Consider the following 13,147-nt stretch of genomic DNA (forward strand, 5'->3'; position numbering starts at 1 on the left):
AAAGTTAGGCATGGTGGTGCACGCCTGCAATCCCAGCTACTCCAGAGGCTGAGGCATGAGAATTGCTTGAAACTGGAAGGCGGAGGTTGCAGTGATCCGAGATCATGCCACTACACTCCAGCCTGGGTGATAGAGCAAGACTCTGTCTCAAAAAAAAAAAAAAAAAAGTTACCACAAGTCCAACAATGTATTAGGAATCCTATTTAATCCAGGATCTCGCTGTTGTGTAGCAGGAGAGTGCTTTTGAGGATTGAGTCCCTCCAGCTGCTGAAAGTAGAAGTCTCATCTCACATCTCTCTATCTCCACTGCTGCCTCCACATTTCTGCCACATGCCTGCAGACGCATGGACACGTTCCTTCTTTTCTTGCTGCCTGTTCTGTGGGAATGTGTTCTGTTTTCCTACCTAAGTCCACAAGTTCCTGCAAGCCAGGACTCATACTTCACTCATTTAATTTCACTCCCCTGGGAGGATGTTTGAGGTACACTGGGTACAGCTCAGTGGTCAGATTAAAAGCACAGATTTTGGAGGCCAACACAACTTGGGTTGGACTCCGATTTCTGAACCTTCCAGAAGGGGGAAGTCACCTCCCCTCTCTATGCCTCTGTATGTTGGAGATCATTCTGGTGGACACTTCACTGGCGTGTTGAGAAGTAAAGTTAAGCTTAGCACCATGCCTGGCATATAGTAGGCCCTCAGGAAATAGGATTATAATGATGATCAGCACATAGTAGGTTTTCAACTAATTCCCACTGAGGGAAATAATGCGTTATTCAATAAATGGTATTGAGACAATTAACAGTCATGTAGACAAAAAGTAATACAGTTTAATCCTTACTACATACCTTGTATCTAGGCAAATTCCAAACAGATCAAAGATTTAAATGTGTTTTTTGTTTAATGCAATAAATGGCCAGGCATGGTGGCTCACACCTGTAATCCCGGTACGTTGTAGGGCCAAGGCAGGAGGATTGCTTGAGGCCAGGAGTTCAAGATCAGCCTGGCCAACATAGTGAGAACTTGTCTCTACAAAAAAAAAAAAAAAAATACATATATGTGTGTGTGTGTGTGTGTGTGTGTGTGTAATACATTAATGTTAGAAGGAATTATGTTTTAAAATGTTTCTCTTAATCTTAGAGTTGAGAAGTTCTTTTTAGGTCTAACAGAAAATTCAGAACCAAAAGAAAAATATGAGATTAAATATAGAAAAAGAAATTTTATGCATGAAAAAATTATAGGCAAAGTCAAAACATAAGAGACAAACGGAGAAAAAATATTGCAGCTAATCTGACAAAGAATTAACTCCCCCAATATGTAAAGAGCTCCTACAAATCAATAAGAAAAGGCAAACAACCTAGTCAGGGGGAAATTCATGTATAATATGAGTAGACAATAAATGGAAGAGAAAATAAAGTGATTGTTCAAAACTGTATATAAAAAAGGCTCACGGAGAAGTGCAAAATAAACCTATGCTAACGCAATATTTCACCTATCAGATACACGATCAAAAAATTTGATAACTGGCTGGTCTGAGTGCGGTGGTGTTTACAACTAATTGATCACAAAAAGTTTGATAACTGTTTGAGAGAGTATGGGGTGAGTGAATTGTTACCTCTTCCATGGAGGGTGATTTAGCAACAACTATCAAGTATGCAAATGTGTGCACTCTTTAATTCACCTCTAGGAATTTATCTGACTGATGGATATAACTTACATATGTGTGAAATTTTATTTGTACAGGCTAGTTATTGTAGCATTGCTTGAACCAGGGAAAGACTAGGAACTCCCTAGATGCCATCAATAGGGAACTAGCCAAATAAACAATGGTAAAGCCACACAATGGAGCACCACGATGCCATCCCAAACGAAGAATGCGGAAACTCTGAGAGCACTGTTATAGAAAGATCTCAGAGATACTTAGTGAAGTAAAAAGGTAAGGTACAGGCCGGGTGCAGTGGCTCATGCCTGTAATCCCAGCACTTTGGGAGGCTGAGGCAGATGGATCACTCGAAGTCAAGAGTTTGAGACCAGCCTGGCCAACATGGTGAAACCCCGTCTCTACTAAAAATACAAAAATTAGCCGGGTGTTGTGGCAGACCCCTGTAATCCCAGTTACTCAGGTGGCTGAGGCAGGAGAATTGCTTGAGCCCGGGAGGCAAAGGTTGCAGTGAGTTGAGATTGTGCCATTGCACTCCAGCCTGGGCGACAGAGCAAGACTCCGTCTCAAAAATAAATAAATTAATTAATTTAAAAAATTTTAAAGGCAAGATACAGAGCAGAGTGTAAAAGGCTGCAATCTGTATAAGCACAGAAAAACACAGTATTAAGAGCACAGACTCGGCTTGGTGCAGTGGCTCACACCTGTTATCCCAGCACTTTGGGAGTCTGAGGCAGGTGGATCACTTGAGGCCAAGAGTTCAAGACCAGCCTGGTTTCACATGGTGAAACACTGCCTCTACAAAAAATACAAAAATTAGCCAGGTGTGGTGGTGCACGCCTGTAATCCCAGCTACTTGGGAGGTTGAGGTAGGAGAATCACTTGAGCCCGGGAGGTTGAGACTGCAGTGAGCCAAGATTGCACCACTTCACGACAGCCTGGGTGACAGAATGAGACACTGTCTCTCTCTCACACACACACACACACACACACAAAAGCACAGACTCTGGAACTAGACAACTTTGGTTCAAATCCTGGCTGCCTCACTTAATAATGTGATCTTGAGCAAGTCATTTAACCTTCTGTGCCTCAGTTTATTCACCTATAAAGTGGGCATTAATAATTAGAGCGCCTACCTCTCAGGGTTATGATGAACCTACATCACTGAGTCCATAAATGTAAAGAATTAGTGTTCAGAATAATATTTATATATATATTTATTATATATAAATATGTTATATGTTTATATTTATATATACAGTATATAAATGTTTGCTGCTGTTACTATGTTTAAATTATTTTTAGTAGCAATGGGGTCTCCCTATGTTGTCCAGGCTGCTCATGGACTCCTGGGCTCAAGAAATCCTCCTGCCTCTGTCTCTGCCTCCCAAGGTGCTGGGATTACAGGTGTGAGGCACCATGCCCAGCCTGCTATTACTACTGTTACTTGCTTATATATGTTTAAAATATTTCTAGAAGGACATACAAGAAGCTGACAATGTCAGGAAGGGAACAGAGTAGCTGGGGTGCTTATCAGAAAATCTGAATATTGAACTAGGCAAACAAATTAACTGCTCAAAAACTAAAAACAAGGCTGGGCATAGTGGCTCACACTTGTACTCCCAACACTTTGGGAGGCCAAGTTGAGAGGATTGCTTGAGCCCAGGAGTTCAAGACCAGCTTGGGCAACATAGCAAGACTCCGTGTCTACAGGATATTTCTGAAAAAATTAGCTGGGTGTTGTGGCGTGCGCCTGTAATCCCAGCTACTCCAGAAGCTGAGATGGGAGGATCACTTGAGCCCAGAGGTTCAAGATTGCAGTGAGCTATGATAGCACCACTGCACTCCAGCCTGGGTGACAGAGCAAGACCTCATCTCTAACAACAATTAAAAGCAAACAAAAAGTAAAGACAAAAGCAACAAGAGAAATCAGTTTCCACTGAAGGCTCTGTGCTTCACCGTGCCACATGCTATGCCCCTGCAAATGCCCACCCCGGGCATGGCCCCCTCCTCCCTCTGCCCATGCCCCTCGCCCACCTCGGGGGTCGGCTGTAATTGCCTCCCTGCTCAGAGAGATCTTGCCGATGATGTCGTCGTGCCTGCAGGAAGGTGAGCACGTGAGGGTCCGAGTCAGGGGCCCCTTTGCCCCGCCCCAAGAGAAGTGGGGGCAGGTGTCAAGGTCTGGGTGGGAGGGCACACCCTCGCGGGTTGTGGACCCACATCCCCTCTCCCCTCAGGTGCCCAAGCTTGGGTCCCTAACCCACACATTCCACTTTCCCCAGCCACAAACCCAACGGTGTCCTCATCCAGCACGTAGAAGGCCAGCTGGTGGAAATCCAGAGGCAGGTGCACCGTGTACTCCTCCCCCCAGAAGGGGCCCAGGCTCCTCCAGACAGTAGCTGTCCTGCAAAAGGAGGTGCAGGGGGCTGGGGGTCCTCGGGCCACAGAGGAAGCAGACACCTGGAGACCCAGACACACACACACACGGGAATCCAGACACACACACACTCAGAGACCCCCCACATGAACCCGGTTAGAGGCCCAGACACACACACACACCCAAGGACAGCCACTCCAAGATCCTAGATATGTACTCACCCAGGGACACTGGAGCATGTATGAATCCAGGCATAGAAACACACACAGACCCCAACACTCACATACCCAGAGTATCAGACATATACCAGAGATCTCAACACACACACACACAGAGGCACATACACAAAACACACACATGATCCTACACACCCACATACAGGGCCCCAATACACAACTAAGGTCCCAGATACACAGAGACCAACAGACACGCATAGCGACCCACAGAAACATATGTGCAGATACACACACACGGATTCACACTGAGACAGAGTTGCTCACAGATACATCAAGGAGGCCAGAGACAGAGACACATTTACACATAAGCAGATACACATATGCACCCTCAGAAAGTCCTAAAAACATGTACCTTTGTGTTTGGAAATCCAGACACCAGACACATGCAGATAGACACATAGAAAACAGACACATTCATGAAAATAGACATATGTCAAGAACACAGAGACACACTCGGAGATCCAGAGACACACTCTCACACACTTACAATGATACAAGGCAGGTACACATAGAGACACACACACACAGCCATACAAACACACAGTCACTGACACACACACACACACACACACACACACAAAATTCCATTCATTCATTTGTTCACTCATTTACTCCATAAACATTCACTTGGACTATGGGCCCAGCCTGTGCTGGGCTCCAGGAATCAGAGGAAGAGGTGTCAGGGCTGCTTACCCCACAGAACCCCCTTCCACAAGCAGGCACTCTCTCCCAGCAATTAGGACATGGTGGGAGAAGTCCTGGGATTGGGGTTAGCTCAATGGCCCCTGGTTAGGTCTTGGGGGTAGGGTTGGAGGGGATCAGGGAAGGCTTCCTGTAGGAGCTAGTCAGGCAAAGTGGGGAGAGGCAGTGAGGACAAGGACAAGTATTCCAGAAGGCTGGAACAGCAGGGGCAAAGACCCTGTGGCAGGAATGAGTTTGGTGAGCTGAAGGAATAGGAAGGTGCCTGGTGGGAATGGGGGAGGGAGAGGGGCCAGGAGACAGGAGGTGAGCAGGGGACAGAGCACTTAGGGCTTTGAAGCACACAGTGAGCAGGAGGGAGGCACAGGAGGGATGGGGACCAAGATAAGCCCAGAAACAGGTGCACACACACAGCATCTCTGCCCTGACACCCCTGCAGGGGTACTTCCCTTTACCCAGCAGAGAACAAAGATTCTACTTTGCCCAGTGAAGACACACCCACATTTGTAGATGCAAAGTTTGGTTCTCATACCTATTGCTCCCTTCCTCCCTCCTTTCACCACACTGTGCCCTAAGAAAGAGTGCATATAAGCAAGCGCACGCGCACACACACACACACACACACACACACACACACACACACACACCCTGCCTTCTTCCTCCAGCCCAGCAGCACAAACCTCAGATGGACCCCCAGTGCTTCCTCCCAAATACCCTCTTCCCACAACCTGACCTTTTCCCAGCCAAAGGTCTTCTGAACATTCCCCAGCTCCTGAGCTGAAAGGCTTCTTACAGCCCAGAGAGGGAGAGACAGCAGCCTGGGGTCACACAGAAAATCAATCTGTGGGGTTGGAGTGGTGTCAGGGAATGTATCAAGGGGCCAGTATGAGCACAGGGAGGACAGTGGAGGGGAGTCAGTGGAGGGGGGGAGCTGCAGCTGACCCCTCCCCCAGGCAGGCTCCCCACCCCCAGCTCTGAGCCCATCTGGACCAGAATAGGAGCATCCTGAATCTTGCCGTCTCCATAGGAACCAAGGCCTCAGCCACCCACCAGCCCACCCACCCCCATCAGGCCTCCAGGGGCTGAGAGCTGTCCCTCGGCCTGCGGGGGTGGGAGCCAAGCGGGGCCCAGCCTGATATCCCCCTGCGAGACTCACTGACACCCCAAACATCCTCACACCTTCACATGTGTCCACACCGGCGCCTGTGTGACCAAATCGGCTGGCATTGGTGTTCACATGCGTGTGCAGGGCAGCCATGTGCACGTGCATGTACGTGCACACAACACTGGTACACACACGTGAGCCTGTGCCCTGCACAGCCACGAGGACATACACACGTGGTCACAGGCACTCACACTAGCCCCGCAACATCCCCCACCCCCTGCAACTCACAAGCAGGCCCAGCTGGGCGGGTGCACACACAGACACACATGCACGTGCCCACACGCACAGACATCCCCAGTGCCTGCAGCACCTGGCAGGCCCGGAACCAGCCAGTCCAGCCAAGCGTGAGATGCCCGCCCCCAGGGAGGCCACTGTAGGAGGTACAGGCTGGCAGCACTGAGTCAGCCCCAGGGAGCCAGCAGGGACAGCATTAGGTCCAGAGGGGGAAGGCAGGGCTGGTCGGGGAGAGAAGCTGGCAGTCCCAGCTGGACACAGATCACCCACCTTCAGGCCCGTGAGTCCCCCTCAGGGTAAGCACTCCTTTAAATGTGAATTCTTGGTCCCAGATTCCCCAGGTCTAGAAAGAGACCCCTCCCTTCCTCCTCTCCCTCCAGGCCTGGTGTTGCCACCCCTCACCTGGCCACCACCTCGTCGTCCACTTTCACTAGGCAGTACGGGTCGCTGCTCCCAGACCTGCAGAAGGACGGAGTTCAGGGAGGAAGTGGGTTGAGAGGGCAGCCATGGGTGGAGGGTCCCAGTCATGACACAGGCAGGGGAGTCGGAGGCACAGACAGAGAAGGGGACTTGCCCAGGGTCACACAGCAAGTCCAGCTCAGAAGTAGAACCTCAGGGGACCAGCAGGAGATGTCACAGCTGCCCAGGCCACCACATCTGTGCACTCTGGGCTTCCACCCACAGAAATAGAACAGGGAGGCCTGAGGCCAGCAGGTTCAGAGTCCTGGCCTCGAAAAGCCCAACGCAGAGGCCCAGAGCGTGCGTGTGGGGACGGGGGGGTCTTGAATGCCTGGCTTCACCACCCTCTGGCTGTGCCATCCCAGCGAGTCCCCTTCCCTCTCTGGGCCTCAGTTTCTCTGCTCTATAAATCAGGTGTGATGCTCACACACACCTCCTAGGGGGCTGGAAGAACTCAAATGCTGGGCTGGATCATGGTCTGACCCCCAGCTCTCCCCTGCAGGGGCTTTAATGCTGTGTCCCCAGCTTTTCATTTCAATGGGAGCTTCCCTGGGTGGGGGACTCCCCATTCCTCAGCCCTCCATGGGGACAGACTCAGCGGACCCTCCCTACAGGCAAAGACCAGGGAACCCAGGCTTCAAAATCAACCCTCAAAATCTCTTAAGATGTGCTGCACGCCCTTAAGTAGCTATGAGTCATCTGCCAATTCAGGCCAGCTGCATCCCCCCTTCATAATAACAGTCACCAGCAAATCCCAAGCTGTCTAACAGGCCCATCACTTCCTCCTCCATCCCATCATACAGGCCTCCTTTGTCTTTCATCAGGCCCCAGGCCAGCCTCAGGGCCTTTGCACCTGCTGTTCCCGCTGCCTAAGACATTTTAGCCCTGATACTGCCATGGCTGGCTCCTTCCTGCCATTCAAGTCTCAGTCCAAACTCACCTCCTCGAGAGGCTGTCCCTGGCCACCACTGTCCTATCTAAAATGACCTCCACCTAAAATCATCTTCTTTCTTCTTCTTTTTTTTTTTTGGGGGGGGGGATGAAGTCTCACCGTATCACCCAGGCTGGAGTGCAGTGGCGCGATCTTGGTTCACTGCAATCTCTGCCTCCCAAGTTCAAGCGATTCTCCTGCCTCAGCCTCCTGAGTAGTTGGGATTACAGGCGCACACCACCACACCTGGCTAATATTTTGTATTTTTAGTAGAGACAGGGTTTCACCATGCTGGCCAGGCTGGACTCCAACTCCTGGCCTCCAGTAATCCACCCACCTCGGCCTCCCAAAGTGCTGGGATTACAGGCGTGAGCCACCACGCCCGGCCTCCCTTATCTCTCTATGCGTTTAGTATCTGTCTCCCCACCTCCCTGCCACTTCCAAACTATGAACTCCCTGGGGAGAGTCTGTGTCCCCCGCTTCCCCACCCCTGGCCCCCACATCTGGCATGCATTTGGCCCTCCAGAGCTATTTCTGAATGACTGGGTTTATGGAGTGCTCTCTCTGGAGCAGGGAGTAACAGTGGAGATAGGACTGGGACCCAGGTTTGTGGGCTCACACTTGCGTTCTGAAACCAACGCCCCCTCTACCTATCCAAATGGCCCTCTCCCTCAATGCCCCAGCACCACTCCCTTGACCTCTGCCACCTTCTCTCTGTCCGGTTTGTATAGATCCACAAATGCCTCCGAGATTCCAGGAAAGAGGGACGTTGGCGCTAAGAGTTGCCTCCAACCTGAACCTATCTTGCTGGATAAGCCCTTCCCTGTGCCTCAGTTTCCCTCTCTGGACTCCTTCCCTTATCCCGCTCTGACTGGACACTCCAATGCCTCCATTTCCCTACCTGGCTTCTATCTCTGAACACTTTAGACGGGTGACAGACCGTGTCTTCGTGATCCTCTGTGGGTCCTACCTCTGAATCCGCTTCTGTGGAGTGCCCCCGGCCTCAGTTTCCCCTTCTGGCTCCATCCCAAATCCATTGGACTGGGCAACCCCAGGAGCCTCAGTTTCCCCATCTGGGCTTCACCCTCAGACACCTGTGGCTGGTAATGCCCTGTGTCTGAGTTTCCCTCCCTGGGTTCTCCACCCCAAGCTTCCTTTATGCAGGCGCCCATCCCTCAGTTTCCCCAACTACAGATGTGGGGTCAGATGGACTGGGATCCCACTAGCCGAGGGCTGGGAGACACACCCCGTCCTGCAGACCCAGCCTGACCTCCAGGCCCTCCTGGGAGCCGAGCTCAGCACTAGTCAGCTGCAGGGCTCTGACGCATGAGGGCCTTATCAGACTCCTATCAGGGAGGGCAACGGTGGCAAGAGGGGGTGGCTGCTTCCAGACCCCTGATCTCTCCAGACTTGTGGCCTCTCCCACGGCCCCTGACTCAGCTCAGTCTTGGGAAAGCAGGCCCCTCAGCCATCGCCTGCCCAGTCTGGTTTGGGCATGGAGTAGTCAGAGTTCACATCACAGCTGGGTGACCTTAGGCAAGTGATTTTGCCTCTCTGGTCCTCAGTTTCCCCATTTGTAAAATAAGAGACGCCAATAGGACTATATGAAGTGTTAAGCACAGGGCCTGTCCATACTAAGCCCTCAGTGACTGACTGCTACTATTTCTAACAGTAAAAACTCTAAAATTACCTGAAGAGGCCTCCTCCTGGGCCAGAATGGACCCCCCTCAAACCTGGCAATGCTTTAGGCAGAGTCTGGGCCCTTTCCCTTAGGAGAAGAGGGAAAGAACACACCCCACCTAAGGGCTCCTATGGCATGGAGCTCCCAGCAGCCTCCAAGAAGAGCCCCTTTGAAGAAGGGTGCTGACAGCTAGGGAAACTGAGGCAGGGTGGCTGGACCCCCCCCAGCTGGGGCTAAGTGACTCCTCCCCACCCTTGCTCTAGGGCATGACCTATTTCGTAGCTCACTGGCCCAGGAATTGGGGGCAGGAAGGGTGGCCAAGAGCTGCAGGAACCAGGCATGACTCAAGTCCCTTCTCCAGAGAAGCAGCAGGTTACCGTGAGCCAGTGTCCAGGTGCAGGGGCGACACCCATTGCCCCCTCATGACTTCTCACCCAGGGCTGGTGGAGGGCCAGAGCTCAGTGAGTGAGAACCCCGTTTCTGGAAAGGACTCCTTTCACCACCTAGCAGCTGCCAGGCCCCCAGCCTGGCCTCAATGCCCTAACAGTGTAGGCCGTCTCATTCCAAGGGGCTCTGAGGGAACATCTCAGAAAGAGGCTGGTGGGGGGGGCTTCTCCAGTCACTGAACTGTCACAGCACACACTCTGCTTCTCATTCAGGGTGTGTATATTTGGAGTAGCCAGTGAGGATGAAGGGTGGCAAAAATTGCTCTCAACAGCTGCCCCCTTGACATAGCTGCAGTGTTTTGGGGGTTGGGAGTGTCATAAAATCAGGCAGGAAAGTCCTCTCTGGGAGCCCACACCTTGGGGAATCAGCACAGAGCTAAGACCGAACCTCGACACAGGCGAAGGCTCCCAATCCATGCTCCTGCTCACCTGGGCCACAGGGGAACTCCTAACAGGTCTTCCACCCTCCCAGCTGGATGGGAGACCCCAGGCAACCAGACCGGGACTCCGGTCCAGAGCTCTCATTGCCCAAATGGGAAACCAAGGCCCAGAGAGAAGCAGGTTCAAGGTCACACAGCAAATGTCCTCCGGAGGATCCCACACCTGTCGCAGGTGCTGAGGCCCTCAGAGCCCCTTCTGGGCACTAGGCCAAGCAGGAGGGGGAACCCGCCCCCCACATTCTGCTGATTCAGCAGCTGCTGACTCAGCCCTGGGGGAAGCAAAGCTTGGGATCGGTAGTGAAGGGAGCCGTAGGGTCCCCCAGTCCCATTGCACCTGGCTGGGGAGGGGGTTGCAGCAAGGAATTGGCTCTTCAAGCAGCTCAGCACCCGGGGAAGGCCCACACGAGGCTGGGAGCGACAAGACTGGGGAGCTCAGGGCTTGGGGTCAAAAGGACCCTGGAGGGCCACCTGGTGACACTCTGCAAACCTAAGCACCAGATCCACACAGGATGTTGGGGCTCATCTGATCCCAGGCCCTCCAAGGGTCCTCCCCAGGGTTCCCTTGCTAGGCCCTCACCCAGGCCTAGAGGAGCCACCTCCAACATCTGCCTGGACTAAGGAAGAGACCCCCCGCTTTGTCCCCTCCCAGATCTGACAGAATATGGCCCTCTAATCCCCTCTTCAGCTCTGGAAGACCCCCTTTAGTACATCCCTGGAACAAAGACACCCCCTTCCCTGCCCGGGGGTGAGGCGGGGCATCTGCTAAGTCTAGGCGCCCCCCTCCCACCGGGACAGCCATGGGCATGGGGCCTCTCGCCCCTTTAAAGCGGATCTGCCCCCAAGACCAGTCTTAGACAAGAACCCCTCGCCCTCCTGCCAACCCGCCCTGGCACGCGGAAAGGGCGACGTCGGCCCCACCCCAGGCCTTGCGCGCCCCTCACCCCGAAGCGCCCGAGGAGTACTCACACGTCCTTGGCAGGCAGCGCGCGGCCCTCCACCACGCGAACATTCAGGGAGCTGCTCTTGGCCATGGCGCCTAGCCACAAACTTTCCAGGCAGAAGGGCGCTCAGGTTCCGAGGCTGGACCAGGGGACGTCTACATGTCACCTGCTTCAAGCCTGGCGCCCTGCCTCGTGGTCCCAGTGCCGCCTGTCCGAGACCCAGGTAGCTGGACCGGAGATTTCCGAAAGAGGAGAAGGCGTAGGTGCCCGGGGAGGGAGCGCCCGTCCGGACTCTACAGGTAGGAGCCGTGCTCCGAGCAGGAGGAGCGCGCAGGGGGCGCAGCGGGCTCTTGCCTAGGCGTCTGGAACTCCAGGCAAGCGGGCTGGGCGGGCAGGGGGCGGGAGGGGCGGCCCAGGGACCTCCCCCCAATCCCGCCTCCAATGGGGTCCCCCGCCTGACCCCGGGCCCCCCTCGCGCGCCCTCTACCGGCACCCCAGTCATGCGCGCCGGAGCGCAGGGGCGGCGGAGACCAGGGTGCACCGCCAGGTGGGGAGGGGCTCCGGTCCTGATGGGCGTGGCCGCTGGCTCCTGGTGAGTTGGCATTGGGCTTAAAAGACATGGTCTGTGCCCCCGCCTGTCCCTCATCCAACATATTCACACCTCTTCGCCCCCACCCCTACTTGCCTACCATGCAGACACCTGCCTCCTCTCTCCAACCTCCGCGCCTCCGGTCCAGGAGCAAGTATTAGTGGTGGGTGGGAGGCGTCGCCAGAGAGAGGATCGCATGTTCCCTGGGGGTCCGTTCAGAGTCAAGGGAGGGGCCTTGAACATCCCCTTCCATCTCGTTCTAGTTTCCAGTTAAACACAGAACCCAGACTCTGCTCTAACGTCACGGGCTGGCACTGCGGGGGAGGAAGCCGCGGCCGGATGGGGGAGGGGAAGGCTTGAAGATAACCACTACTGCGATGATAAAAAGTCATCTACAGTTGTTTGAACACTTCATGGGTGCCAGGCACTGTTCTAAGCGCTTTACTGGGATTAGCTCATTTTTGTCTTCAGATGTGCACTACACACTACTGCACTATTACCCCATTACCCGCAGTTTATGGATAAAGAAACTGAGGTTCAGAGGGGTTAAATAACTTGGCGGAGGTCTCACAGTCAGTAACTGATTTACCTTCCAGGGGTTCGAATCCTGGCTCTGCCATTTGGTAGCTGTCTGGACTTGGGTAAGCCATTCAACCTCTCTGTACTTTGGTTTGGTTTTCTCATCTGTTGAGTGAGGATGACATCGCATTTCAGTCACAGGATTTTGAAAGAATTAAATGATTTAATGAAGATAAAAGTCTTAGGACAGTGACAAGTACCTAATACACGTCCAGAAAGTGTTTGATATTCTGATTGTTGTCTTTCGAGGCGTGGCCCACGCGTCACCTCTCCTGGGAAGGCTTCCAGGATGCCCTTCCACTCCAGGCAGAGATTTTCTTTCCTTTCTCTCTGCTCCAGTGGGTCCAAGTTTGTACATTTTTCTGATTTTAAATGAGATAATATAACAGGCAGGGCCTGTCCCAAGACAGATCCGTCCGCACACTTATTTCTCCCTGTGAATTCATTGTTGACCTGCCCAAGACCTCTTAGAAAGGCCAGGCACCAATGGGAGTGCCCCTGCAGACTGAGTGCGGGAGCCAACGCCCAGACCGGCGGGACCAGGAGTGCCCTGCCTGGCTCCACCAGCAGCCCAATGGTCTGCTTCCCAGTCTCCCTCTTTGACTCCCCACCCAGCACCCCAGACAGGCTGATGAGGAACTCAGAGCCCTGGAATTCCTTCCCCAGCTGGTGGCTGCCTGGTGAGTCTCTGACCCACCAGAGACGGGGTCTCAG

At 53.2% G+C, this 13,147-nt stretch overlaps 1 protein-coding gene across 2 annotated transcripts in view; it reads right to left on the bottom strand.

Annotated features, from left to right (window-relative positions):
• RASAL1 (RAS protein activator like 1) overlaps positions 1 to 11,654 on the bottom strand; it is a 36,022-nt gene extending 24,368 nt beyond the window's left edge. For both annotated transcript variants that reach the window (XM_024257416.2, XM_024257415.2), the window contains exons 1-4: positions 11,291 to 11,654; positions 6,770 to 6,826; positions 3,947 to 4,060; positions 3,694 to 3,755 (exon numbers count right to left, since the gene is read on the bottom strand). In XM_024257416.2, coding sequence (XP_024113184.2) covers positions 3,694 to 3,755; positions 3,947 to 4,060; positions 6,770 to 6,826; positions 11,291 to 11,355 — 298 coding nt within the window. In that variant the 5' untranslated portion in view covers positions 11,356 to 11,654. The remainder of the gene's footprint in view (positions 1 to 3,693; positions 3,756 to 3,946; positions 4,061 to 6,769; positions 6,827 to 11,290) is intronic.
• Between the last annotated feature and the right edge of the window lie 1,493 nt (positions 11,655 to 13,147).

Source organism: Pongo abelii, chromosome 10 (assembly GCF_028885655.2).
Source record: "Pongo abelii isolate AG06213 chromosome 10, NHGRI_mPonAbe1-v2.0_pri, whole genome shotgun sequence".
Classification (NCBI taxonomy): Eukaryota; Metazoa; Chordata; class Mammalia; order Primates; family Hominidae; genus Pongo; species Pongo abelii.